At 44.8% G+C, this 27,984-nt stretch overlaps 3 protein-coding genes across 12 annotated transcripts; 1 reads left to right on the top strand and 2 right to left on the bottom strand.

The window, feature by feature from the left end:
* Window positions 1–1,860: 1,860 nt before the first annotated feature.
* Chtop (chromatin target of PRMT1) lies at window positions 1,861–11,693 on the bottom strand. 7 transcript variants are annotated; one of them, XM_005006117.4, is made up of 7 exons: window positions 11,508–11,693; window positions 10,224–10,305; window positions 8,767–8,920; window positions 8,018–8,101; window positions 5,864–6,050; window positions 4,900–5,037; window positions 1,861–3,049 (listed from the first exon to the last, which is right to left on the bottom strand). In XM_005006117.4, the coding sequence occupies exons 2-7, from the start codon at window positions 10,286–10,288 to the stop codon at window positions 2,844–2,846; spliced, it is 834 nt and encodes a 277-aa protein (XP_005006174.1). In that variant the 5' UTR covers window positions 10,289–10,305; window positions 11,508–11,693; the 3' UTR covers window positions 1,861–2,843. The 7 variants fall into 7 exon arrangements, with proteins under 7 accessions (XP_005006174.1, XP_023423282.1, XP_023423283.1 ...); XM_023567514.2 differs by lacking the exon at window positions 11,508–11,693 and adding an exon at window positions 11,157–11,357; XM_023567515.2 differs by lacking the exon at window positions 8,018–8,101 and having other exon boundaries at window positions 5,864–6,047.
* On the top strand, window positions 11,460–27,645 carry S100a13 (S100 calcium binding protein A13). 3 transcript variants are annotated; one of them, XM_003475552.5, is made up of 3 exons: window positions 11,460–11,616; window positions 19,025–19,217; window positions 27,432–27,645. In XM_003475552.5, exons 2-3 carry the CDS (start codon window positions 19,065–19,067, stop codon window positions 27,573–27,575), a joined length of 297 nt encoding a protein of 98 aa, XP_003475600.1. In that variant the 5' UTR covers window positions 11,460–11,616; window positions 19,025–19,064; the 3' UTR covers window positions 27,576–27,645. The 3 variants fall into 3 exon arrangements, with proteins under 3 accessions (XP_003475600.1, XP_005006177.1, XP_003475601.1); XM_005006120.4 differs by lacking the exon at window positions 11,460–11,616 and adding an exon at window positions 18,061–18,240; XM_003475553.5 differs by lacking the exon at window positions 11,460–11,616 and adding an exon at window positions 18,085–18,240 and having other exon boundaries at window positions 18,948–19,217.
* Window positions 12,822–16,817, bottom strand: S100a1 (S100 calcium binding protein A1). Of its 2 annotated transcripts, none has more exons than XM_003475551.4 (3): window positions 16,642–16,817; window positions 14,680–14,837; window positions 12,822–13,125 (listed from the first exon to the last, which is right to left on the bottom strand). In XM_003475551.4, the coding sequence occupies exons 2-3, from the start codon at window positions 14,818–14,820 to the stop codon at window positions 12,982–12,984; spliced, it is 285 nt and encodes a 94-aa protein (XP_003475599.1). In that variant the 5' UTR covers window positions 14,821–14,837; window positions 16,642–16,817; the 3' UTR covers window positions 12,822–12,981. The 2 variants fall into 2 exon arrangements, with proteins under 2 accessions (XP_003475599.1, XP_005006176.1); XM_005006119.3 differs by having other exon boundaries at window positions 14,680–14,833; window positions 16,642–16,811.
* Window positions 27,646–27,984: the final 339 nt, after the last annotated feature.

A 27,984-nucleotide genomic window follows, 5' to 3' on the forward strand; every position in this document is an offset into this window, starting at 1 on the left:
AGATGGGTATTAATCAGCACTGCCTAATGAAGCTCTAGGGAGCCGAGAGGGTGTAAGGAGTAGGGGCTGGGAACTTATTTCTGGTAAGCCATTATCTCCTGTTAGGATTGTGCAAATTATTAGACTCTGCTGCTAAAATATTGTAGGCTTGGGCTGGGAATTTAGCTCAGTGGCCTAAGTGCCTGCCTGGCAAGTGTGAGGTCTTAAGTTCAATCCCCAGTACCCAAATAAATACCAAACAGTTTAAAAAAATAAAATACTGCAGTCTTCCCCACTGCCCAAAACATAAGGTCCTCAATCTCCCAGCAAATATGCTCCAGAGCATCTGTACAATTGAGCTACGTCCCATCTTGGGAACCCACTACACGTTTCTCTGGCACAAAAACCTTTTTGATCATGCCTGTAAACCTATTCTCTCTGCTTGGAGCTTTCCTGTCCTCTTTACTACGCTCCAAGTACCCTTCTATGAAATGCTTATGCCTTTTGAGGGGATTATAGCAAGTCCTCAGCAGATGGTAGCTCAACTGGTGAAAGACTGATGCCTGGGACATTTATTATCTACTGAGGATGCTAGAGGTGGGACAGGCCACGGAAACCTTAAAAACCTGTTAGTAGTAATAGGTGGGGATGGGGAGCTCATAGCTGGCAGACTTCAATTCCTTGTGCCTATTGGGATTTTTGTTGGGGGGGGGGGAGTGATTCTAGGGTGGAGCCCAGGGCCATGCATGTGCTAGGCAAGTGCTTTACCAATTGTTACATCCCTGGCCCTGGGTGAGAATGAATTCTTCTGATGTAGAATACAGAGGTAGAAAAAGGGGGCTCCCAATGCAGATCACCTCTAGGCTACACTGAATCACCTCTTCTGCTGGGACTTTCCTTTAAGCACAGGATCCTCCAAGTGGAAGATCTCAGTATCCTGTTCTTACTGGGGGCAAGTCCTTGTGTTGCAGCACTTACAAAAGACGGAGGTAGAGAGCTGGGGGATTTAGCTCTACTGTCAAATACCTAGTCTTTGGCCAATTGTAATATTTGTGAGGGAGACCTAGAATTTGGTCCTTAGTGATAGACTCTGCCAGCATGGGGCTTAGCTATCTCTAACTTGACACCAAGCAACTTCTCCCTCCAAGCGTAACTTCTTTGTTCTCCTAGTTCCAGAAATAAACCTTCTGCTTCCCTTTTACACTTGTATCGAGCCTTCTCCAATACCAAGAATCCACAAGCACCCAATGCTCCATTTCCAGTCTCCAATGTTGTTTTTGTGTATGCAGATCCTCCTTCAAATCAGCTGTTAATACATCATTATGCCCACTTCTAAACTACCCCCAGCCAGAACTAATAAAAGAACTTCCATTTTTTTGTTCCAGCAAGGGCCCTCCTGTGCCTGAATTAAAGGCCTTTTTGTTTGTTATGCCAAATCTTATCATTTAACACTACAATTACCAATAAATAGGTAAAGATTCAAGTTCAGACTGTCAAAACAAATTTCCTTCCTAGTTCCCAATGCTGATCACCTCTTAAATTCAGGGTGCCAAGTAAGCCAGTGCAACTGACTAGGCTATGGTGATCAGGTTCTTTCCCCTTTAAACACTAAAAGCAAAAGCAGTGGTAGGGTCCATGGGCTACCTTACTTTAGTTTTTCACTGACCAGAAAGGGTCTATTATGGTATAAGGGGAACCACCTTTCTGCAGGGTTTCATCAAAGGAAGATAAAGTTGTTATCATCTACCCCTAAACCAAATTCCCTTGGAATCTTAATTCAACCTTGAAGGACTCTCTGAGCTATACAAGGGGTGTATGAAGGCATTATTATAGTGGCTACAACATTTCAAGGAACCCAGTAAATAAAGAGAAAGTCCTGGATAGATTTGAGAGAACAATTTCTTGTAATGAGCCAGAAATACAAGATTCCACTGAAACTCCAACTGACAGATTACGGTTGAACTTAACTTTTAAGAGTAAGAGGGTCAAATAAAGTCATTAAGTAGAGAAGACCAAATAAACATGAGGATAATAGAATTTCAACATTGGGTAGCTCCTGATCCTCCACCCTTCAGCGGTTACTCTGCCACCCCTTTCCCATTCTTTTTTCCTTCTGCTCTATCTACCGAATGGACTGGCTTCTTCTTCTATGGTCTATGCAGAAGCCAATTCAACCTCTTTGGACATGATACAAAGCCCAGGGCAAAGCTTTAAAATCTTAGTTGAGGGCAGAAAGTACACATATTCAACTCAGCACACTGGTTATCATCTATATGGTGTCAATGAACATGGTATTCATTTTAAAGCAACTGAGATATTACCTATAATGTGGCCCAGTAGCAAAAACAGTGTTATTACATTATCAAAACAGCTGAATGCATTTGGGCTCCACATCTTCCTCAAGCTTAACGCTAAGAGCCAAGTAAACAGGATGTACAACAGAATCCCAACTCAGAAACCAAGGCATCCGGCAGGAACACTGGCTCTTTCTGGAACTTTTTGGTGTGGGGACAGAGACAAACACTAAAAACATTAGATGTCAGAGTAGAGGGCAGATAGGAGGAGGCAGAAGTAGGGTAAGTTCCAGCCACAAGGCCAACACATTCATGTTCAAAGTTTGGATGAAGAGAAAAACAACAAAAAACACCCAACCAAATAAAAGGAAAAAATGTTTTCATACAACACAGTATCAAAAGTAAAAGGAACACACTAAATGCACAAACTGGTGGCAGGTAACTCCACAGCCTGTTATGACAGGTCCTTCTACTGTCAATCAGGTTTCTTCTCATCTGTCATTCCAAGGTTATTTACAGATGTGATAACTTTTAACAAGAGTCTCTCACAGCAGAGTAGGCAGGCAGGCTTCAATCATTGGTTTCAGGATCTGTCTGTGCCATGTAGGCATCCAACTCAGCATCCAGGTGTCCTTTAGTTTTCGACATGTAGGCATCCAATTGGTTGTCCAGCTGCTCCTTGGTCAATACAGGGCGAGTAAGGGCACCTCTTCCTCGTCCACGTCCACGTCCACGTCCTCCAAAGCCCCCTCTTCCCCGACCTATCATACCCCGACCTGGCCCAAGGGGGGAAAAAAAAACAACAGTTACAAGTAGGTTTAATGGGTGCTATAGGAAATGCCCCTTAGAATAGTGGGGCCTAGCTGAGAAAAGCTGAAGGGCAGGGCAAAGAGGAGAGATCTGGAAAAAACGAGAAACACACTAGGCAGAAAGCAACAACATGGAAAGCACACATAATGAATCCCTCATTACATGCTCATTTCTAAATGCTATTCAAAGTTTCTTATTCTATCAACCCAAAATAATTAGCTGACAGATATAATTTAAAAAGTCCCTAGAGTTTGAGACTTCCTGTGAATTAATAATTAAAATATATTATAGTTAACCCATTTAGTAAGATAGGGAGGCAAAAGGGCACAGAGAACCAGGTGTGAAGGTAGTTTTCAAAGCAAGCTTTAGTGGAGACTGGTAAGTTATCTCATCTCTCCTTAAATTTACTAAGTCTAGCAAGGTGACTCCATGTGTCAAGACTGAGGAGTTACTCTGACATAGGAACAATGTAGGAAGATGAGGAAAAAGCCCTGAGTCGTCCCAGCCACTTCTGATCTAGTCACTTTAGGACAATTATGGTTATCTAAGAGGCAGTTACAGTTTACTTTAACAAAATACATCCACCCAGCCTTCTGAAAAGCTCTTACTGAGTCAAGATAATTTGGAAATACCCTATTTCATTCTGAAACCTAAACTAGCTTACGCTCCAACCCAATAAGCCAAGCAGTGCTTAATGGGAGAAAAAGTCTTTGGGGTTTTTCTTGGTTTAGGCTGGCCTTGAACTCAAAGTGATCCTCCTGCCTCAGTTTCCAAAGTGCTGGGATTATAGGCATGCACCACCCTACCCAGCTAGTCCTTGGTTGTAAAATGTTTCCTAACAATTCTCCCTAGCCAACTCATCAGGGCTGTAAATTAAAAAGACTCACCACATACTTTAAAAGGACCAGAGCAGTTATACGCAGGGGCTGTATTAGATTTATTCCCCCTTCAATAGGTGGTATTGGGAGTTTCTCACTGAAGAATTAAAACTCCCATGGAGATTTAGCATTCAACAATCCAGCACAGAACTCTTTTTCAATTTGGATCATGAGGTCAAAAGACAAGTATCAAAGTGTCAAAGGTAAAGATTATTAACAAGAGCCAGTTATTTAGCTTGACAGTAAAACTATCTTATGTTCTACTTTGCTGAGAAAAACCGCCTCTGGTTCCCCATAGGCATACAATTTTATGTTGAATTTACTTGGTGTCAGAGCCGATGCCCAATTCCAATTCTTACCCTCCCTGCACCTGCCCTGGTGCTGGGTACTGACCTCAGGGCCTCCTGCATGCTGAGCTCGTGCTCTACTGCTGGTCCTCACATTGCCTTTTCTGGTCCTATTTCATCTTTGTATATCTTTTTCTTTTGTAATCTCTTTTGTGGTGCAGGGTACCTAAGGACTTTGAGCATGTCAGGCAAGAACTCTAACCCTGAGATGTATCTCCAGACACCTTAACAATTTTTATCTGATTTAAACAAAGATTTACTATCGGGTGATCGTGTGGTGGTGGGGATGGGCAGACAGAAAAAGGCAAAATCCCTAACTCACCACTTTGTCATTTTAGCAATTTAAGTTCGTGAGAGCCTGGAAGACTGGATAAAAATGTGGTTCTGTAACATGTACCTGACTGTTCTTAGAAAAATCATGTCTTTCCCACTACTAGCATGAGAAGTTAGAAAATAAGCCAGTTTCAAAAAACAAAACAAGACAAACAAACAAGCCTGCCTACGACTTAAAGCTGTGCAGAAAGGTGGCTCTGAGTTTTTAAGGGAGGGAAATAAGGGGGAGCTACTCTCTGAAGTTGGTAGCTGACTAACCTCTACCACCGATTCCGCCACGACCCATAGCTCCACGCCCTAGGCCCCCTCTCCCAGGACCTCCACGACCTCGAACACCACCTCTTCTTAAGCCCATTCGGGGAGCTACGGCTCGTCCACCTCGAAGCAGGTTTTGACCTTGGAGAGGAGGCATACAATGTATATGCAGGTAAATCCAAGAGAGACAAAAGAGATTCTAACCAAAGGCAGTGAGGGTTAAATGAGAGTAATTTAATTAATTTTTAGGTTGGATGGGGCAAGCTGCACACTGCGTGTGAACAGATTAAGCTGCTCTTCATTCAAATCAATTCAACAATTCTGACCACAAATCCATTTATGGAAGAAGCTGGGAGTTAAGTATATTCATTTAACAAACAGCTACTAAATAATCATATGCCTGATATTACATTACATTTAAAACAAATGCTATGATTCCTGCTCTCAATACATTCTATAGGGGACAAAGAGCTATACGAAAGACTTTTTAACAGTGCCCAAAATATAAGATACAGGTGAGTGCCATAGATCAAATTGTCCTTTTTTCCAGATATTAACAGTGTTTCACTAGCACCAGCTGTAATACATGCCAAGAGATCCATAAATTTCTTTTTGGCGCTGTGGATTGAACTCAGGGCCTTATGCATACTAACCACACATTTCTTAGGCTTATTTCTAGACTTGAATGTGCTTTGATTCAAGCAGCAGCAGGGTGTTTTAAAATGGAATGAAGATGGCATGAATTAACTGTTGTTACCCAGGTTATAACCTCTCAACTACTGCACGTTATCAGAAACAGAATGATATTGGTAAAAGACATGCAGCACTAAAAATATGTGATTCCAAGTTATTAACTATGTAATATAAACTCAGAACTAAAGATGTTAAACGAATGTGTCCATAAGCAGCCCAGGAGAAAAGGGAAGGGGACAGGGCCCAACAATTATCAGGGACATACAGCACTGACCTCGGAGCGACATCCCGCCCCTAAGCAGGGTTCTGGTGGCACGTCCCCCACGCAGTCCTCCTCTGGGCAAGCCTCTCTGGACTATGGGCAGGCCTCGTCCTCCAATGGCTCCCCTGGCCAGGGCCCCTATGGGTCGGCCTAACCGTGCCTGGATGTTACTCTTACCCAGGCGCTGTTTTAAGCTCTTCTGGAAGAAAAGGTGTTGGAGGATTGAGATCAAAAAAAGCAATTCAGTGAGATCTGGCAACTACTTCAACGTGCAGAAAGAAAAAAGCAAGTGAGATCCCTGTTACGTTGGGAAATAAACACACTATGGGTTTCACAGAGATTCCAAACCAGAAGCCTTTACCTTTGACTTAAAAACAAGTGTAATTTTGATCCAGAGAATAAGCTTTATGCTTCAGTAAGGTCCCATGGACCACATAACCATAATTACCTCAGTAATTTGGATACGGTAGTCATATACAGCAAATTGGAACTTAGGTTTTAGTACACACAGTTTTTGAACCACAGGTTGACAAGGACATAACTGAATTCATACCTGCCCAAGGACTACCACTGTCTTCAAAGGCTTACTCAAACATCATAAGAAGTTCATCACACTGGGAAAAATTTAAAGTACAAGTTCATTTGAATTCTCGTGATTTAAAAAAAAATAGATTTTTCAGTCAAAGAGGCCAGTGTCTCCACTTTTCCTTTGAGTATCTATCTCCAGATGATCCATTTTTTACCTTAAGATGCAAATAAAAAAGTCAAACTTCCTTTCATTTCTTAAAAATCTCTAATTCCATGTCTACTTTTGCAAACAGCTCCTTTAAACCAGTTATGACTTTTAGTTACAAATGAGCCTACAACTCAATCATACTTCCACACCCAGTCAACCAGCCAAACTTGTTAAAGACAGGAGAGCTACAATCGTAAGGGCTACATATGAGGACAAAGACATACTATTAGATTTCTGATAATCTAGTCCTCAAGAGAAATTCCTAACATCTTAGACAAATTTCTTCTAAGGCAAAGGGGATAGTATAGCATTGAACACAACCAAGGCCTTATAGCAAGCTTACTTTTACACAAAGCTATCAGTCAATATGAATGAATATAAATTGTGTCCTCAAGCTCCACCCACAAATGACTACTAATGATAGCTATCAAAAACATGCTGTGTGGCACTATCATTAGCTAACTCAAAATCACAAACTGCTACTTACTTATCAAGAGGAAAAATTCTTAACATTATGCATCTAACATGGGCAAGTGCAACCAACCATAAAAGCCTGTCTGGTTACTCTTCCAATTAGTACACAGTTACTTTTTTTTCCCTTCCGTGCTAGGACTAGAATCCATGTCCTTGTGCAAGGTAGGCCAAGTGCTTTCCCACTAAGCTATCAGTCCCCAGGATACAACTATGAGGCAGGACATTCTAGAAGTACCTCATATTCAGTTATCTTGACTATATCCATTTCCCTGAGCCCTACCTACACGTTGGGGAAGAACTGTACAGTGCTAAGTTCTCCCACCTCCATTCCCACTACACCAATCCTGCTTTCCAAATTGAGGATACTGAAGGATATAAACTATACCAATCAGTTTCTACTTTAGTTGTATAGGTAGTCATCAGCCACACGTGACTATTTATTTTTAAAAAATGTTTTTTGGTACCAGGAATTGAACCCAGGACTCTTGCGCTTGCCAGGTAGGTGTTGGTGCCAATGAGCTAAACCCTAGCCCTCCATGTGGCCATTTAAATAAAAAATAAGTTTAAAAAATTTACAAACTACGCTCAATTGCGCAGGCCACGCTTAAAAAGTTCTCAACAGTCACATATGGCTAGTAGCTATTATGCTGGAAAGCACATATAAAACATTTTCATCACTAGAAACTGCAGCAAACCACTAACCCTAGCTATTTTCTACACAGCCTATACTTAAAGCTCCTTTGGAGTATGTCAAGATTTTAGCAATTTTTATTGGTGTTTTTTATTTGCTGATTTCCTGAATTAAGGATGACTCCAAGGCTTAAGGTAGCTGAAGCTGAAAGCCTTGTTTATTTTTGGTCAGTGAGGCCAACAGTTTAGAGTGGGGATGGGAGGATGTTATATTTAACTGCTGCATTTATGCACAGCCATGCAGTGCTACCAGTTAAAGTCCTTACAGTTGCATGGCACCGCCCTCCAGACGCCCAGCCACAGCTTGGACATATCCTTCCATAGGCACTGTCCGGACTTGCATATAAAGTCTATGAATGATAAAGAGCAGGTTTTATTTTAGGTCTGAACAGAATGATTTCTTAATGGAAATTTGAAAGAGAACGCACTAACAACCACTCAGTACTCTTGCTCTATCATATTTCAAATGCTGTGGAATTCAGTGTCACAGCATATTTTAGCACTGAAAAACTTTTGACTACAGTCGTTCATGACTCCCTGATGTGGGGAAGAATAAAATTGTTTCTCTAGGTTGTAAATCATTTAACAGAGAATAAAGGATGCTTTGAAGATTTTATGTAAAACAAAGGTTTTTTTTTGGAGTACTAGGGACAAACTGGGGCCTTGTACATGCTAGGCAAATACTCCCTACCCTAAAACAAAGTGCCCTTGTAAAAACAAAACAAAACAAAACTCAGAACCCCATAAATCTACTTTAAGAGTAAAGGATGAAAAAACAGTCCTCATTGGTAACATAAGCAGGCCACAAAGATGGTAAGTAAACTCCCTAAAAGAGAAAGACAATAAAAAATTACTTATATATACCTGCCAAAATTATAATTTGCTGAACAACTTTTTCAGAGAAATTTCAGGGTTTGCCCTGAGCCACCTTGTAATCATCCATCTCATCCTGACAGCCTCAGTGGACTGACACAGCTCACAGCTGCTTCACCGTAATAAAGTCTCATTCTCTCACCTGCTTAAGTTTTAACGCTGCCTGGACAGAGGGCCTATTCTCCATCTGCTGGGCCAGTCTTCTGTTTCTGGCACTGGCTAGCTGCTGTTGTTGCTGCATCGAAGCCCGAATATTCACTGGCATCGGCTGTTTGTTCTTCAGCATGTTAGTAAAGCTTCAAGGTCGAACAAAATGGATGTTTAAACAAAAGCTTTATTACAAAACATTTATGGGCATTTTCATGGCTTGCTAGACCAGGAGCTTCAGATCCCATGAACTTTAAGTAAAGTGGTACATTTAGATCATGGCTGATGTGGGTTAGACTCCTCTTTTTCCACAAACTTGCAAGAGTCGGAAATTTAGAAATGCAGCTAAGGGCAGCACATTCAATCAAAGGTGATAACAAGGGCTCAGATAACAGCTCTTAGACAGGAAAGTATGAAAAACACGCAATAAGCAGATATGATGACAAGAAACAGAAGATGCAGTTTCAAAGACAAACGAAGAAAGCCAAAACCTTGGGGGACTCAAGGGTTCATTTTGAGGGCAAATATGAGAACAGCCTAGAGCACCAGAACAGCCTGTGGAAATAATACACCCATATAAATTACAGGAGTGCATCACATCTAAAAACATGTCAGTAACGTGAATATAACTAGAATATAGAGTATCCTAAAAGATAAGAAGTATATATACTTCAGAAGAAGCAAAAATAGATACTGTATCTCTTAAAGTACTAAGTACAACTTGATAAAATCATTGGCCAAAGGCACTGAATGAACAAAACATTCAAGGTTAGAAACTGTTTTTAAATACCTTAATTTTTTGAAGTTCCAAATAATCATTTTTTTGACTCCATGTGAGTAATTCTGAGTTACATTAGTTCAGTAATTAAGAGACTTACGAAGATGTTCCTGTCACATTTAAGTTTAGTGGAGTGAAACAGAAGAACATTTAACTGTTAAAAAGAATACAAAACAAAAACAAACTAAAAAGCAGAATTGGAAAGAAAGTGAAATGGAGCTAAGCAAGTGCCTCTTACAAGGCCCAGGAATGACATTCAAGGGCCTTTGGACATATTCATGGCTTGCTACCTGCCTCTTACAGGCCAGACACAACACTGCTGGCCTTGGACTGGGCAGCAAGCCTACTGCAGCTGGGGTATACCACTCTACCATGCTGCACCACCCCTGTATCAATGTAAAAAAACTGAAGAAAAGGGAGGGTGTGAGGAGTCCTTTAAAATACATCCCACCAGACAAACACTTCAGACAGTTTAACATAAAAATCTACTGGTAAGGGGTTTTGAAACAACTGCCCAATTTGTTTTGTGTACCACATGAGATGCAACTAATAACAGAGGTCTGTAGCCTTCTGTTGCTATTTAGCTTACAACTGGTTTTTGTGCATTGGACCCCAGGGCCAATTTAAGTAATGTTTTCTTAGGAAGGAGCTGAAGTTGCTGTTGGCTGCCTCACCGCTCATTTAGAGACATCTTGGTGGTGCTTTTTAGCACAACTTTCGGCGCTGATTGGGCAGCCATCTTCAAATCCCGAGGATCTATAAAGGACAGTAAGTAGAACAAGCAAATCAGAATAATGGCCACTTCATTTCCACATGGGGCAAGGCTGAAATGAGCAATGACTAAAAAAGCCTGTATCATTTTGAAGATTCGGCCAAAATTCATTTTTTAAGTGCTTTAAATATTTTTTTTTGGGGGGGGGAGGTATTTCTTGCGATAGGGTCTTGCTATGCAGATCAGGCTGGCCTCAAACTCAGCAATCTTCCTGCCTCTGACTCCTCAGTGTTGGGATTACAGGTGTGGGCCACCACACCCAGCTCAAGTGTTTTAAATTTATATGACAGTTACTTCTAATTATTAAAACTGCAAAGCTGCAGGACAGAAAACATGTCATGTCCAAAAGGGCAGAAATGGGTACCGTTAAAGTGTTGAGAGTCTGGCTTTTTATCTAGAACTGCCCTTTTCAACCTTGGCTGAATATGACTTAGCTAGGGAATGTCAACAGATGACTGGGTGCAGACCAATCAAACTGCAATCTTTGGAGGTGGAGGCTGAGGATCTGCAATTGGAGAGAACACAAAAACCTCCCTAAGTGCTTCCTATATGTAGCTAAATTTGAGAGACACGATCTAGCATACCTAGACATGTCTAATCCTAAAAATGAGTTTCATTTCCAAAATCAAGTAGGGGGCCTCGGTAAGCGACTATGGATTTAGGGCAGAGTAGCTCAGTACTTTCCCAAATGGGCATTCAGCTGGCAGGCAGTTAGCTCTTGGACAACCTCTTCAAAATTTAACCCTGACGTTGCTGAGAAGTGCTGTAGTCTTTAATCTCGCTACCATTAAAAAAAAATAAGGCGCTGGGATTGAACCCAAATTCACTCCTAGACCTTTTTAAATGCTGCGACAGAATCTCGTTAAGTGGTCAAATTGCTCACGATGGGCTCCAACTGCCATCCTCCAGCTTCAGCCTCCGGAGGGCTGCGATCACAAGCGTGCGCCACCAAGCCAGGGCTCCCAAACCACTCCTAGGTGTCTCTTTAGCTTCAGCCTCCCGTGCGCTGGGACTACAGGTGCGCGTCCCCAGACCGCGGAGCCTCCCACGGCCCGGGAGACCTCAGCACCCGGGCGCTCCCGCCGCGGCGCAACTCAGCTCCTCCCCACGGTGCCGGGCCCCGCCCCCTCGTGGGCCCCGCGACACCTCCGCGCCCGTGCCCCGACTCCCCTCCACAGGAACGCACCGAAGGAAACGGACGCCAGTGCTCCTCCCGGGGCTGCCACCACGGCTGCGGCAGGAGGGCCGGGGACCGGCCGAACCCGAGTGGACGATGAAGGGCTCGGGTTGATTAGGTGGGCGGTTGGTTCGATGCGTGATAGATGGCGACGTTCGCTCGTTGGGGTTGGCGTCTTACTCACTAGCCGATCCACTTGCTCGCCCGGCCTGCCTTTTCCTGCCTTTCGTCTCTAACACCAGTTTCGAGGCGAACTCCCGCTCGATGTCCAAAACAAAATGGCCACCACGCCCAATGCGGAATGGGATCGGCTAAAATGGCGTCGATGCATGTACGTCAGACGTCAGATGCGCGCGCAACTAGGGGCGCGGGAAGATGTGTGTACGCCTGCGCAGGAATCAGGCGGGGCACTTTAGGGATTTCCTGGGCGCGCTCCGCCCTTAAGGGGCGTGGCCAGACCGGTATGGCGCTTTGGGGGTTCGTTTTCCAGGCTGAAATTGCCCTCTGGATTTAGGCCGCAGTGAGCAGCTGTATCAGGATAAAAAGTGTTCCTAGTCCTTCGGGCTCCATGAACAAATCTTTATGCAGGACTTGCCTCGGTCTCTTCCTGAATACCGCAACTGGGTATTCGTCCCTCCCCAATCGCGTGTTCACTGTAGTGAGTGGGTGAATGGAGGCACATTCGGTATCGCACCTGGCGGGTCCTGCACCAGCCACTGCCGCTGTCCCCGTTTTCCTCTTGTCTCTCCCCTACCTTGGCCTGGGTACGCATGATCCTTCTTTAGGGGACCCTTGGCCTGCCTCTTCCCTTCTACATCTTCCCTCCTACCTGGCATCCATGTGAATTTGGGGGCAGAGCCAAAGAGATGCTTTGTGAACGCTGCGAAGTCAATGAGGTGTTCAGATGTCTGCGGGGTGAATGAATGAGCACGCTGTCAACGCATCCTCCCATCTCCGGTGTGATCAGAACCCTGTCATTTCCTTCCTAGCTTGTGTGTATGTGTGTGTGTTGGGGTGGTCCCATAATAGTCCTTGTCTTTACCCAGGTGAGGGCAAGTGTATTTTGCATACTGCTGTGTTCCCACTTCCTACACAGTGTCTAGCACGTGTAGGACTTCAGTAAATACTGGTATAGAGTTGAAAGCAGTCTTTCTTCTGATTTTACAGTTGTGAAATTCATTTCCAGCTGGAACCTTGGGGCCCACATTTCTGGGCTTTGAGCATTCTCCCAAGTTGGAGGATGCAATGCAAAGTTAAGAATTAGGAGTGTGCAGCCTGCACTCCTCCACCCACTAGATCCAGGAGGAGACAGACACTTGTGGCTAGCGAAAGGAGCCTTTAATGAAGATAAGTTGCAGCGCCGGCCTGCTCTCCTGCTCCTTGGTGTGTGTGGAGGGGGCAGGCAAAGGTGGGACTGTGGGGAGTCATAGCTGGGGTGAGGTGAAGCATGTGAAGGGGAAGGCGCTGCCCTGGGGCTGTCTCCTCAGCTGTTCTCCCAGAAGAAATTGTTACAGGCCACAGTGAGAGCAGCTACCAGCACCACGTACTCCTGGAAGTCGACCTCCCCGTCTCCATTCTCATCTAGCTCCTTCATCACCTTGTCCACTGCATCTGCATCCTTCTGAGCCTGAGAAGGAGGAGAGGGAGGGAAGGATGTAAGGGGAGGTGCTGTGACTAGGCCAGCGCGAGGGGGTGGTGGAGGACAGTGAGGTGGAGATGCCTATGAAAGAGAATGGTTGTCCATTCCTCTGTGTCTTTTCCAGACACTCTGGGCTTCTGTTGTCTATAGAACAGACTCCTTAACCTGTTAATAATAGCATCAATCACTGTATCAGTGGTAGTGAACCTAGATATAGGGTACACATTCTGCAGCAGGCTGTATCACCGAAAGTTCTTAAAGGCTTGCCATCACTGCCTTAGGTTGATTGTCTGCAATGTGACAGGTACTACACTGGCAGCCTTATGGGTACTGTCTTTTTATTCTGCAGTACTAGGATTTGAACCTAGGGGCTTCACACTAAGCTACATCTCCAGCCTGTTTTGTTTTGATACAGAGTCTCACTTTGTAGTTCATACTTGCCTTGAACTCATGGCAATCCTCCTGCCTAGCCTCCTGAGTGCTGGGATTACAGGTGTGTACCATCAAACCTGGCTACTAATTTAATTCTAGTATGGCAATGGCTGGGTGAGTGCAGTGGTACACACCTATAATCCCAGCTATTTGGGAGTGAGCCATGAGGATTGCACGTTTGAGGCCAACCTTAGTAATTTAGTGAAACATTATCTCAAAATAAAAAGGGGTGGGGAACCAGCCTTGATGGTGATTGCCTATAATCCCAGCATTTGAGAGGCTAAGGAAGGAGGATCCTCTCAAATTGGAGGTCAGCCTGGACTACATAGTGGGTTCAAGGCCAGCCAGAGCTATATAGTGAGACCCTAAAAGGAAAGTGAAAAAGGGCTGGGGTATAACCTAGTGGTAGAGCACTTGGGTAGTAAAGGTGAAGCCCCCAGAACCAAAGGGGAAAAAGTATGGGGTTGTTTTCATTATTTCTATTCTAGAGAACAGTCACACTGACAGTTCAGGGTTAGACACATATGCCCCAGGTCACACCACTGGAAAGTAGCAGGGCCAGACTTTGAACACAGTGCAGTAAAATTGCAAAGGTGGACTTTCTGCTGCGTCCCCAGGCTTCTTTGTGCAGCTCCTCTTAGCATCTGCAGTGTTTTTCTATATCCTCCGTCAAATGAAACTACTGGTCGTGTTCCAAATTCTTCTTCATTCTCACAGATGCCTCCTGAAACGTCCTTAGTGACCCTACTGTTTTCCAATGGGAGCGTGTGGCTCCAGTGTGGCCGTTTCAGAGAAGCCAGCTGACTTCCATCATGTCACTAGTCCCCCGGCGTCTCTGGCACCTCCGTGAAGGCTCTGTGTGCCTCCTGGAGTCATGGTTTGCTTCCAAGCACCAGTCTTTCCCTTCTAGACTATGAACCTTGTTACCGAGGAGTCTGCTCAGGGACTACTGCTTACTAGATGATCAGTAAGCAGGGGAGCGTGGAGGAGCCTGGGAGAGGAGGGTGATGACTGGGCTGAGCTGGGGGTGGGGTGGGGAGGTGACAAGGAGACGCCCAACCCATCCTCCCGGCTCTTACCCCACCACCCTGTACCCCATTTCATGCTCACGTCCAGGAAGCCGGAGAGCTCAGTTTGCAGCAGCTCTTTCAGTTCTTTCTTGCTCAGCTTGTACTTGTCCCCCTCCTTGCCCGAGTGGGCGTGGAACACGTTGATGAGGGTCTCCATTGCAGTCTCCAGCTCAGAGCCCATTGTGGCAGCACACCTACCTGCCCAACCATGGAAGTGAGCTGGGGACCAGGTGAGGGGATCCCTCAGGCTTGGCACTGGTTCCCAGTGTAAATAGTGCAAGATGGGAGCCTGACTGTAGTTTGTCTTTCACTGAGATTTTATAGTGTGGGCAACTGGCACACCTAAAGCAGGCATGTGCTCCGTGTCCTAAACCTGTACCCTGCCACCGGAAGTCAGGGTTGGGCATGGAGAGCGAGCACCCTGAGCTGGGCTGGCTCTAGAGGCCTGCAGGAGATGTCTGTAGTGTCTCCTCTGGCAGAGACCGGGTGGGTGGGGCTGGCAGGGTGGTCACAGGACCAGGATGGCTTCTGGCTCTATTTTTACCCAAGACTTTGCAGCCTAACACTGTCAAGCTAATCTGTTGGGCACAGTGGGCCAGGTCTCCACAGCCTTGACTCTGCTGCCTGCCCCAGCTCAGAGTTAGTGAGGAGTCCTTGGGGAGCCTGATAGAGGGATGGTAGCTCGAGAAGGGAGCTGTGGCTTCTGGGGAGGGGAGCCCCACTGCCACAGAGCTCCTTGTCAGCAACCTGAGGGCCTCCTTTGGTCTGTGTAAGTCCCTTCTGTCTTTAAGATGTCATTATGACTTCGGTGGAGTGTGCCTCTCACTGCCTTCAGTTTCCTCTTCTCAGCAAAATTATCCCCTCCATCAGGTGGGTGGGAGGAAGGAAGAGAGGAATGTCTGTGTCCTGCCTCTAGAGACTGAGCTCCCAGGGAGCGGAGAGGAAGCCTGCAGGCTTGGGGTGTGGCTGCCCACTTGGCTGAAGGGGTACAGCGGGATCAGGGAGTGGGGCTGGTATGTATTGGAGGAGATGAAGGGCCCAGTCTCTGGGCCCTTTGAGTTCAGGGGGCTGGGAATGAGCGGGAGAATGAAGGGAGGAGAACCTGCCAAGACAGGGGACTCAGTCAGGCCTTCCCAGCCCTAGTGGGAGCTCAAGTAACTCAGATCAGGTGGCCCCATCCTTCTCCAGGCCTGGGGGACTGGACAATGAGCCCTGATGATCGGATGACATCCCAGCTCTTCAATGGGGCCCTTGTGAGTGTCACCTGAACTCCAGGACATGAGAAGCCATTGTCAAAGAGTCATGGGGGAGATGAAACCCAAGCCAGGGCTGATGGAGGGGATAAGGCTGTGCTTCAGGGAGAGATGCTGGTGGCTCAGTTACCAGACCCAGCAGGAGGGGCACCTGGAGTTTGCTCAGAGCCCCCCAGCAGCTTGGGATTTTGTATGAGGGGCAGTTCTGGGAGGACCTGGGCAGTGGGAAAACAAAGAGGAAAGAATTTGGGGCAAGAGGAGTAGGCAGGGGCCTACTTCATGGAGGTCCTATGCAGTAGAGTTGGGAGGAGCACAGACCCTGGGGTCCCTCTTCATGCTCCTCCACCCCCCACCCCCCCAGCTTCCTGGGGACCTGGCTTTTGGCAAGGATGGGTGTGCAGCAGAGACTGAAGCTGGCAGAGGACACGAACAGCTGTTCTGCTCTCTTATTCTTACTCCACTGGAAGCAAGGCCAGCGCTCAGGCCCTTCCTCAAGCCTGGGAGACTGAGGGGGGCCTTGGCAGGGGACTGGTGTATGAGGGGAGGACCTAGTATGTTCTCGGATCTGGGTGCCAGCTTCCCCACGGACCACTCTGACCTTCACTCGACTCACCTTGCTATGTCCCAAACTGTCCTCAAACTGCCAGTACTGCTCCCAGACCCTCAGGGTACCCCAGTGCCTGGGCCTTTGGGGGTCCTCAACTGACCGGGCCAGCGCCCCAGCCCAGTTGGGGCTGTATAATACTTACAGTTGGTGGGAGCAGGTTCTGGGTGGACGGCGGAGACAGCAAGTGTGGCTCTTGGAGCTGTGTGAGACCTGTCTTTAGGGGCCCTTCCCCTCCCAACCCCCCAGCTCCACCCCTTCCTTCACAGACAGACACCCAGTGAGGCCAGGGGCCAGGAGTGGACAGAGGCGCCCTCTGTCTCCTGGGCTGGAACAGGCTGCTAGTGTCTCTTCCCACCCCACTGGGCACCGCAGACAGGAGGGAGAAGGTAGAATGGGGATCCTGGGAGGGACAGAGATGTCTCAGCCTGCTGGGCTCTGGGAATCCTGGAGCCAGCTCTGCTGGCTGAGCAGGGGAGAGGGAGGATTTGTGGAGGAGACTTAGCCTGATCTTCACCTGGGGGTCTTCTTGAGAGGTTTCTGTTAAGACTTCCCTGAGGGGTATCATTCTGGAGACTCTTCTGTGGTGGCTTCAGCCTGGATCCCTCTGTTTGTGGGCGTCCAGCTGTGTAACTGGGGTCCTCAGAAAGGGTTTTGGTCTGCAGGGTCCACTAAAGTATCTAGTTTTCATATTACGCTCAGGTGCTTTTTCTTTTTTGGAATTGAACCCAGGGTCTCAGCACTGAGCAACGTCTCATGTCCTTTTTAATTTTTATTTTGTTTTATTTTAGTTTATTTTTTTGTGACAGTCTCACTAAGTCACTTAAGTTTCCCAGACTGGGCTTGAATTTGGGATTTTTCTGCTTTAACCTTCCAGAAAACTCTGATTGTAAGAATCTGACACCTCTGCTGGCTCAGTTGCCTTATTATTATTATTATTATTATTATTATTATTATTATTATAATATTTTGTACCAGGAATCAAACTCACTACCTTGCGATTGCCAGGCAGGTACTGTGCTGCTGACCTGTATTCCCAGCAAGTTGCTTTTTTAAAGTTAGCAATTGAGGGAAAAAAAAAAAAATAAAGTTAGCAATTGAGGGCTGAGGATTTAGCTTAGTGAGTTTGATTCCCTGTACACCCTCCCCCCCAAAAAAAAAAAAAGAAAGTAAGCATTTGTGTCTGGCTCAGTAGCACGTGCCTGTAATTCCAGCACTGAGGAAGCTGAGGCAGGAAAACAGTGAGAGCTCGAGGGCAGTCTGGGCAATATAGTGAGTTTAAAGTTAGCCTAAATTATAGAGTAAGACCCTGTCTCAAACCAAATCAAAACAAAATGGGCCCAGCATATAGCTCAGTGACACACCACCAGCCTGGCAAGCCCAAGGGCTTGAATTCAGTTACCGGTACCAAAAACAAAACAAATCAGAGCAAAAACAAAATTAGCAGTTTCTCCCATTATGTCCCTGTCCCTTATCCCCAACAGCACTCCTGATTAGCTCTGGGGTGTAATGGGCCAGCTGGTCCCAGTACAGCATTGGGAGTGATAACATCTAGGACCCTCGCTGCTCGCTGCTCCCGAGTGGACCAGAGCCGTGATTGGACTGTTCCCTCCTCTGCAGGCAGCTCGGAAACTTGATAGCTCCGGCAGGGGCTGGGGAGTGGCTCTCTTTTCCCTCCCAGCGGCTAGCGGTGCTTATAAACAGTCCACAGGTTGCTGCTCCCAGTGCCCATCTCCTAGCCTTGGTGAGTGGACCCTGGGGGGAGTCTGAGGATCCTTTTTGGTACCTCCCATCCGACTTGCTGGCTCAAAGAGGATTCAGGAAGTGGCTTTAGGAGAGCAGGCGACAGTCTGGGTGGGAGTGTGTGAGTGCCGCCATGTGTGCGGAAATGAGGGGGTGGGCAGCTCCTTACGGTTCGCTAGTCTTTCCTTATACCCTGGGGGCAGTGAATGTCCCGACCAAGCCCCCTGTGGCCTTGGGGAGCTAGAGTAACCCCGTGCCAGAACCTTGTCATCCGGAGACAGGAGAGTGTCCTTTGGGGTCCAGTGCTTGGCACTCTGCTCAGCTGTCCTCTAGAATGGGGGTGCAGAGAAGATGGGTCTGGCCAGACTGAGCCAGCTCTGACCACAGCTGGGCCTTTGCCAGCCCCCGCTTCTTTGCTGGGAAGAGTGGCCAGTGTGTGTGCAGGCGGAAACTCGTAACCCAATGTAAACAGGCTTTGGAGACACCTGACCCTTTGCAATTGTAAGGAAAGACAAGAAGGGGCTCTTGGGACAGAGACCCCAGGGGACCACCAGACAGCGGGGTCTTGTACCACAGAAGACAGTAAAAAGGACGCCTAGACTATAAAACCCACAGAAAAAGGGGTTTCTGGAATTGAGCCTAAAGTGGAATACCATTGCATGGCCCTTCCTCCAAACCAAACTCCTGTTCCCTCTCTATTCCCTGCAGAAACCTGAGGCAACACCAAGGCAATCCTGGATCCTGGGCTTTCAGACCTTGCACTCTGTTCCTTTCCTGTCCTGCAGGTCAGCCCCGTGAGACATCATCTCCAGCTCCTGGATCCTAATGGCAGCCGAGCCACTGACTGAGCTGGAGGCCGCCATCGAGACAGTGGTCACCACTTTCTTCACCTTTGCAAGGCAGAAAGGCCGGAAGGGCAGCCTCAGCATCAGTGAGTTTCAGGAGTTGGTCACCCAGCAGTTGCCTCACCTGCTCAAGGTTGGTGGTAGTCTCGGGCTGTGATTTTGTAGACCAGGATGTGGCACACAGTATAAGTGAGGTGATAATGCTGAGTAGGTAATGTGACCACAAGAAAGCCTGAGCATGAACAGGTGTAGATGGTTCTGAGTTTTCCTGCTTAGACTATGCATGCAGGTGTATGTGACTAGGGAAGAAAAGATGCTATGAGCGTGCAGGGTGGGTGGTGGTGGGATATGTGGTTGGGCTCTGTGCTTCTATCAGATGATGCTGTTGGCTCTCCAGTCCACCTGAGACTCTATGGTCTCATTTCCCCAACTTAGGACTAGACCCATAGCTGGATTCCAGGAGATCCACAGACCGTACATAGAGCTTGAAAGATGCTGTCCAAAAATGAATATGACTCAGACTCCTCTTCTCATGCACTCCCAGGAGGCTTCCAACTTGGGAGGCTGAGGCAAGAGAATTGCTGTGAGTTTGAGGCCAGCCTGAACTATGCAGCATGACCTTGCCTCAAAATAAAGAAAATAAAAACAAAAAACAAAACAAAACAAACTAAAGCATACCCTAGCAGGTAGATTAATATGATTGCAAGAATTGAATACTCTGTGTGGAATTAAAAACAAAGAAAAGAAAGCATTGGGCAGGAAATTAATTGAAAGAGGAAGACAAAAACTTTGAATGTCATTAAAATTATAACTGCAAAAAGCAACAAACTATAAACACAGATTACAGGCTGCAGTGACATTAGTAACCAGCACATAACCAGTGAATTACTTAATTGTTCACTATCTTAACTAACTTGTAAAGGGACAGAAATTAATGATTAAACTAAAGAGTCTTCCCTTCCTTTTCCTTCAGGGAACATGTGAACTTCCCAGTGAACTTCCACAAGCTGACACTGCTTTTCTTAAAGAAAACTGACAGGGAAAGGCATATTCTGTCTGTCCCTTGGTGCCTTTCATTGTAATAATTTATTTATTTATTTAATTAAATTAATTAATTTATTTTGGTACCAGGGATCAAACTCATGACCTCGTGTTTACCAAGCAGGCACTGTGCTGCTGAGCTATATCCCCAGCCTCATTATATATATATATTTTTTTAATTTATTAATTTATTTATTTTTGGTTACTGGGGATCAGACATCCCAAGCAGGGATGACCTCCTGCTTGCCAAACAGGCACTTGTGATGCTAAACTCAATCCCTGGCCTGTAATAACTTTTTAAAAATGTAAACATTATGTTTTTTGACTATGCCTTGTATAACCATCACGGGGTGTGGCACACACCTGTACTCCTAGACTGAAGAGGAGAATCACAAGTTTGATCCCAGCCTGAGAAACTTAGCTGCCTCTTGGATCCTGTCTCAAAAAACAAGCACAATCTCCTTCTCTCATAAATCAATAGTATCAGATGACAAGTATGCTGTAATGTCACTGTTCAGCTGGTGGGTTCTTCTCTCAACCCAGAAAAAATTACAAGGAACAGAGTCAAGACGGAAGCAAAAGCTTTCATTGGAGAGCAAGAGTAGAAAGCTCCCAAGACCAGGAGGTGACCTGGGCAGGTTGCCTTGGGAACTCTTTATCTAGGGGTTTTGATACACAGAAATGACGGCATGTCAGATGACTGGGACAAAAGGCACTTTTCGGATGAGGACAGATAGAGGCTTGGTGGGGGGGCTGTCACCTTGTATTTTTATCACAACTGGACAGTCCCACTGTCCAGTTACTAGTTTAACGTGGGACCCCTTGGCCACTGTGTCCCCATCTTGAGATGAGGCTCTTTATTATCCCTCTGTTCCAGGCTTCCTCTTTTCTTGTCCTTCCCTGGGTCATCCTGATTCCCTCTAGGTTTGACTTTTCTCTGGCTGCCTGACCTGCATGCTGACCTCCCTCTGACCAGCATACTCCCCTCCCTTGATGAGCCAGCATCATTCTGGAAATCAGTCTTTTCAGGGAAATGATACTAAAGCCTTAAGAAAGTGAAACCTGGGGCTGGGGATTTAGCTCAGCGGCATAAGCGCTTGCCTTGCAAGCAGGCAGTTGTGAGTTCGATCCCTTGTACCGATAAAAAGGAAAAAGACAAAAAAAAAAAAAAAAAAAAAAAAGTGAAACCTAAGCCCAACCATGCATGGTTCAGCACCCTCAGGTCACTTCCCAGTTTCATATCTCTCATCTTGGAAAAAAGAAAAGCAAGGCTTAGTGGCCCATGCTTGTAATCCCAGTACTTGGGAAGCTGAGGCAGGAGGTTTGCTAGGAGTTTGAGGCCAGCCTAAGCTACATAATGAGATCTTGTCTCAAAAAAAATTTTTTTTTTTACTTTATAGCTCCCTTCAGCCTACCATTTATTTTTGTTCTCCTGTGTATAGCAAAACCCCTCAAAAGCAATGAGAAGAAAACTATACTTACTGTCTCTAGTTTTCTTCTCCAGTTCCTCTCACTAATTATTATTATTACTTTTTTTTTTTAGCACTAGGAATCCAACTCAGGACCTTGTACTTGCCTGGCAGGGACTTATGCCACTGAGCTATATCCCCAGCCCTCTCCTTAATATTTTCTAGGCTTATTCCTCATTTAATTCAAATTTCTGCTCAAATGGCAGATCCTCAGCATGGTCTTCCTTCACCACTGAATACAAAACCCAACTCTATTGAGAACATCCTGTTACCCTGCAGAATGCAGCCATCACACCCAACCTCCATTGTGTTGTGACGCATTGTGGTCCTCAATAAAATATTAAGTGACTGTCTTAAAGAGCTATGAAAGGAGGAGTTTATAAACAACACAATTTATTTCTCACAGTTCTGGAGAAATAAATTGAGATCAGAATGCCATCGGGGCTGGGCTCACACGAGAGCTTCTTAGGGCTGCAGATGCTGCTTTGAGGTTGAGTCCTCTCTTATAGGGAAGAACTGAAATGCTCTTTGGGTTCTGTGTTGTAAGGGGACTAACTGTAATCACAAGGACTCTACTCTCATCACCTAAGTCATCTAAAGATCCATCAGATTTCAATTCATATGAATGAGTAAATGAAATTGTGAAAAAAGAGGCAAAAAATGTAACAGTAAATGAATTAATATATCTTATTTTCTCTTCTACAGATAGCTTTTTTTTTTGCATGGGGCAATGTGGGAGTTTGAGACGTAATCTCTGCTGTGTATCTAGGCTGGCCTTGAACTTGAGATCCTCTAGCCTCAGCCTCTCAAGTGCTGATATCACTGGTGTGTGCCACCATTCCCAGCTGTACAAAGCAGGAGGATTGAAAGTTAGAGGCTACACTGGGTAATTTAGTAAGACCCTATCTCAAAATAAAATTTATAAAAGGGCAAGGATGTGGGAGAGGATTTGGGTAGTACACACAAGGCCCAAGTAATCCATACAGGATGTTTCCCCTTTTAAAAAGTGATACCCTGGGTGTGATAGTGCAGACCTGTAATTCCAGCACTTTGGGAGCGTTGGAACAGGAGGCTTACAAATTGCCGGCCTGGGAAACTTAGTGACTGAGACCATGTATCAAAATAAAAAAATGAAAAGAGGGCAGGGGATGTATAGCACTGTGCAAAGGCCCTGGATTCAAAACATGTTTCCATTTTATAGTTTAATGCAAATTTATTTCTTTCTTTAGCCAATCATTGCTTAATGGACATGTTTCGTGTGTTTTTCTTTTTCCTCCTTAGCAAACATTCTTTTTGTTGGAGTCAGGGTCTCTCCGTGTAGCCCAGACTGGCCTTGAACTTGTGGCACCGTGCCTTAGCCTCCTGAGTGCTGGGAATATAAGTGAGGACCGTCATGCCCTGCAGTGAACATCCTTGTTTGTGTATCTTTACATGCTTGAGTGAAAATAACTATGTAAGGTCAAAGATCATGCTTTTTGTTGTTGTTGTTGCTTGTTTTTAATTTTTGTGTGTATAACCAATTTGCTGCCAACCAGGTTGGGCCAGCTGATGTGGCCACTCACAGTGCATGAAAATGTCTGTGTCCTTGCCCAGAGTGGCAGTAGCCAGCTTTTCATTTCTGTTAATATGATGTGTAAAAACGGTATCTTTTTTCTATTTATACTTCTTTGATTCTCAGTGAAATGGAATATTAAAAGTATTTTTGGTGGACACATACACTGCCTTTGCAATAAGATGCTTATTTCTTTATCTGAGAATTCATTGCAGTATTTTTGTAGAAAAAAGGAATTAGCCTTTTGTTTATTATAGCTTGCTGCAAATAATTTTTCCTAAGTTTCCCTCTGCTCTTTGAGTTTATGTTTTTAATATTTTTACCGTACAAAATGTAAAAAATTTTGGATAATTAAATCTATCTGATTTCTTCTGAGTAGCTTCTGTATTTTGTCTTTTCTCTTCCCTTCTTTCTTCCTTGGACATGTTCAGCACCCTTGTGGATGCTAAGCATGTGCTTTACCCCTCCTCAAGCTCATAGCTTCTGTGGTGTATGTCTTACTTAGAAATATTTTCCCCATCTTAACATATTTAAAAAACACATTTTTTATTAATCTTTTCCTATTGGGAAATAGAAGCTTTATTATTTACTCAATTTCCATGTGTGTATTGAACCTGTATTCCATTTCATTCATCTGTTATTTATCTAGTAACAAGCTGGCTTAATTACTCTAGGTGATATTCCTCTAGGTTTCTTTCTTTTTCTTTTTTTTTTTTTTTTTTGTACTGGAGATTGAACCTAGGGGCCTTCGCATTGATCTATGTCTGCCATTCTTTTGAAATTTTTTTTAAAATTTTGAGATGTGAAACTGTGAGACTCATCCTAGTTTTTCCCTCACTGAATTGGTGTTGTGTTTTTTCCACCAGTGTTTATTGAGCACTTGCTCTGTGCTGTGCTGATGCTGTCCTAGATTTGAGTGACAGAGGTGAACAGGTTGCCACTGTGTTCCAGATATTCACCCTGGCACTAGAATTATAGTGGTGAACAAGACAGATAGGGTCTTGGGGCTGAGGATTTAGCTCAGTGGCATAAACTCCTGCTTTGCAAGCAGGCAGTCGTGAGTTCAATCCCTGGTATCCATAAAAAGGAAAAAGACAAAAAAAAAAAAAAAAAAACAAAAAACAAAGACAGATAGGGTCTCTGTGCACACAAAGCCTTTTCTCTTAGCGAAGTATGGGGATCAAAGTAAATAAAGCCCTTAATATGTTTAGCATAAAGCCTGAAATTATGTGGATTTTTTTTTTTTTTGGTCTTTTTGGGACAGGGTCTCACTATGCAGTTCAGGCTGGCCCTCAGCTCATTTTGTAGCCTAGGCTGGTCTTGAACTTGCATTTAGCCTCCTGAGTCAGCCTCCTGAGTGCTGGGATTACAGGCGTGAGCCACCACGCCTGGCTGCGGATTGTTTTAAAGTCTGTCTTTTCCTATTTGAGTTTCTTCTGTCCAGGATTTTCTACTTTGCATTCCAGAGCACCCTGTTGGGGAGGTGGTGTCTTGTAATGGGTCTCATGTGAGAATGGAACATACTTGTCAGTTTCCTGGTTGTTATCTTCCATGTCTAGACAGCAATCTTCTTGGATCTTGTAAAAGAATAAAGATAAATGTCTAAATCTAAACTAAAAAAAAAAAAGCCTGAAATTGTGAAATCAGACATGGTTACACTAGCCATTCTTGCCTCCTGCTGGCGGGGCGTATGTATTTTACAATTAAGATGACTGTGGCTTTTAAAAGTGTCTTGGTTGGCTCTTCTATAAATTAGCTTTGTGCCTTACTAGTATGTGGCTTCATTCAAACGTTGATCCCCAGTGTTCTGCAAGGAGCTCTGCCAGAGGCTCCCAGTCTGACAGTGACTCTGTTCTACCATCAGCTTTTTGATTGTAATCTTTTCCTGGCAGCACTCCTCCCTCTTTGGAATATACTGGGGATTGGACCCACACAGGATTTCACAGATATTAGGCAAACATTCTACCACTGAGTTACATCCTTAGCCTATTTATTTTTTATATTGAGACAGAGTCTCACTGTGTTGCCCAGGCTGACCTCACATGTTTGATCCTTCTGCCTCAGCCTCCCAGCTGGGATTCTAGGCATGCAACACCACACCCAACTTGGCAACAAATCCATCATAAAGTCTGGCCTACAGTGTTCTTTGGTTTCACAGGCCCACCACAAGGGACCTTGTCAGGGTCTTCCTGGAAAACCAACGCCTGGTCTTTGCCATTCCCCTAGGCTAGCAGGCAGTGACCCTGTTGGACACAGGAGAGGACAGCAGCGTTATACAGATGAGCAGCTGCATGCTGTCTGACTGGATCCTGCCCCATGAAGGCTCCCAGAGCATTCTGGGGTCAGTCTCAAAATGCAGGGGTGCTGGGGAAGCTCTTTTTCTAAAATTTTTTTATTAATATGTTTGCCAGACATAATGCCTGCATTCAGCATTCATCATGAGGAATTTGTACCTGTACATAATATATCTTAATTTTTAAAATTTCAATTACCCTCCTCTCCTTTCAATCCTCCATTTACTCCCCATTTACAGAGGCTGTGTTTCCAATATTTTCTTTCCATACATTTGTTTTGTTTTTGAGACAGGATGTCAGCATGTAGCCCAGACTAGCCTTGAACTCTCTGCAGTCCTCCTGCCAGGTTTCTTGAGTGCTGGGATTACAGGCAAACTCGTGTGTCTTACTTCATTTAAAATGATGGTCTCAAGGTACCTCCACTTACTTACAAATGACTCAAGTTTATCCTTCTTTGCTGTAGAGTATATTCCAATGTAGATAAATACCACATTTTCTTTATCCATTCATCCATTGATGGGTGTATGGGCTGTTTTCAAGATTTAGCCATTATAAATTATGCTTCTGTAAACATGGGTGTGCCCATGTCACTATGGTATGCATCATTTTAATTCTTTTGGGAAGGTTCCTAGAAGGGGAATAGCTGGGTCAAATGGAACATCTAGTTTTTTGAGAATTCTTCATACTGATTTCCATAGTGGCTGTACCAGTTTACATTCCTACCAACAGTGGAGAAGGGTCCTTTTTCCCTGGCAGCTTCACCAGCATTTGTTATTGGGTGATTTCTTGATGATAGCCATTCTTTCTGAAGTAAGATGGAATCTCTGTGTTGTTTTAATTTGCAATTCTCAATGTTGATGTTGAACATTCTTTTTCCATATATTTATTTGCTGTTTATACTTTTTCATCTGAGAAGTATGTATTCATTTCAGATACCTATTTTGTTCTTTTTCTTTTTTTTTTTTTTTTTTTGATATGGGGATCGAAATTATGACCTCGTGCCTAAGTACCACTGAGCTAAATTCCCTGCAGGTTGTTGTTCTTTACATATTCTAGATAATAGTCCTTTTTCTGAGGTATAGCTGGTAAAACTGTTTCCCTATTCTATGGGTTGTCTCTTTAACTCTTCCTGATGGTTTCTTTTGCTGCACAAAAGCTTTTTAGTTTGATGCGATCCCAGTTGTTGATTCATTGTATTATTTCCTGTGCGATTAGGGTTTTGTTCCTAAGGTCTTTTCCTACACCTGTGTTTTCACTTTTCTGGCATTGTTCTGACGCCAGTTTCCCCGTCTTATTCCTAGAAGATAGACGAAGTAAAACTTCTTCTGTTTTTTATATTTTGATTTTTGATCCATTTTGATTTTAGTTTAGTGTGTGGTGAGAGACATGGGTCAGCCTTTGGTGTGTGGGAAGCCAGTTTTCCCAGCGCTATTTGTTAGAGGCTATCTTTCTTCCAGTGAAGTGTTTTGGGCTAGCTCCTACCTGTAGGCCAGGACAGCTTGTGTACAAATCTTCCCTGCATCAGTGATTCATATTTATAGTTCATGATCAGCCAAAAACTATGAGTCAAACCTTCCTTCTCTGTGTGGGCGCTCTTTGGAATCAGAACCCTGGGGAAGGGCAGTTTGGGGCTGCAGCTTCCTCCTTCAGGTAAGGGTGAGTGTGGGTGCTGTGTGAGGGAAAGGCCTTCAAAAAAAGGCAAATGGTGATTCTTCCCTCTCCTTATGTTTTTGCTTTCTCTGTTTCTCCCTCTGATCCCTAGTACAGGGGCTTGAACTCAAGGCCTTTTCACTGAGCTATATCCCCAGTTCTTTTTAAAAGTTTTGTTTTGAGATGGATTTTTGCTGAATTGCTAAGATGCTCAGGCTGGACTTGAACTTTTCATGCTCCTGCTTCAGCCTCCCACAGTGCTGGGATCACAGGTGTGCATCGCCATGCTAGGCTAACAAGCCCTGATTTTAACCCTTTCTTTCTCTTTTGTGTCTCCTCAGGATGTGGGCTCCCTAGATGATAAAATGAAGAGCTTGGATGTAAATCAGGACTCGGAGTTCAAGTTCAATGAATACTGGAGACTGATTGGCGAGCTGGCCAAGGAAATCAAGAAGGAGAAGGTCCTGGAGATCCGGAAGAAGTAAAGCGCCCACTGGCTGGGCAGAGCCGGGCTGAATCCACAACCTCCAAATAAAGCTTCCATCTTGAAACAAATGTTTCTCATTCACATTCCACCCTGGGTTCTTCTCTTGAGACCAGGGCATAGGAAAGCTCTGCCTTGACTGAGGGTGAGCCTGAACATTATGAGTTCCTTGAAGACAGGGAACACTATTTATCTTCAAATATTTTGCAGGGTCTAATAGCAGGTCTTATACTGAGTAGGTGCTCAATAAATTAATGGTTGATTAATGAATACACAAAAGATAACGGAATTGAGGGCAGGTTAGGTGGCTTATATTTCACCAGGTGCTTCCTGTGGCTGAGCAGTGTTCTGGCTCCAGTTTCCTGTCTTATTCTTAGAGTTATCCCTGATGACAGTGATGGCATGGAATA

Source organism: Cavia porcellus, unplaced genomic scaffold (genome assembly GCF_034190915.1).
Source record: "Cavia porcellus strain 051 isolate PalLab524CR breed Dunkin Hartley unplaced genomic scaffold, mCavPor4.1 scaffold_6, whole genome shotgun sequence".
Taxonomy (NCBI): Eukaryota; Metazoa; Chordata; class Mammalia; order Rodentia; family Caviidae; genus Cavia; species Cavia porcellus.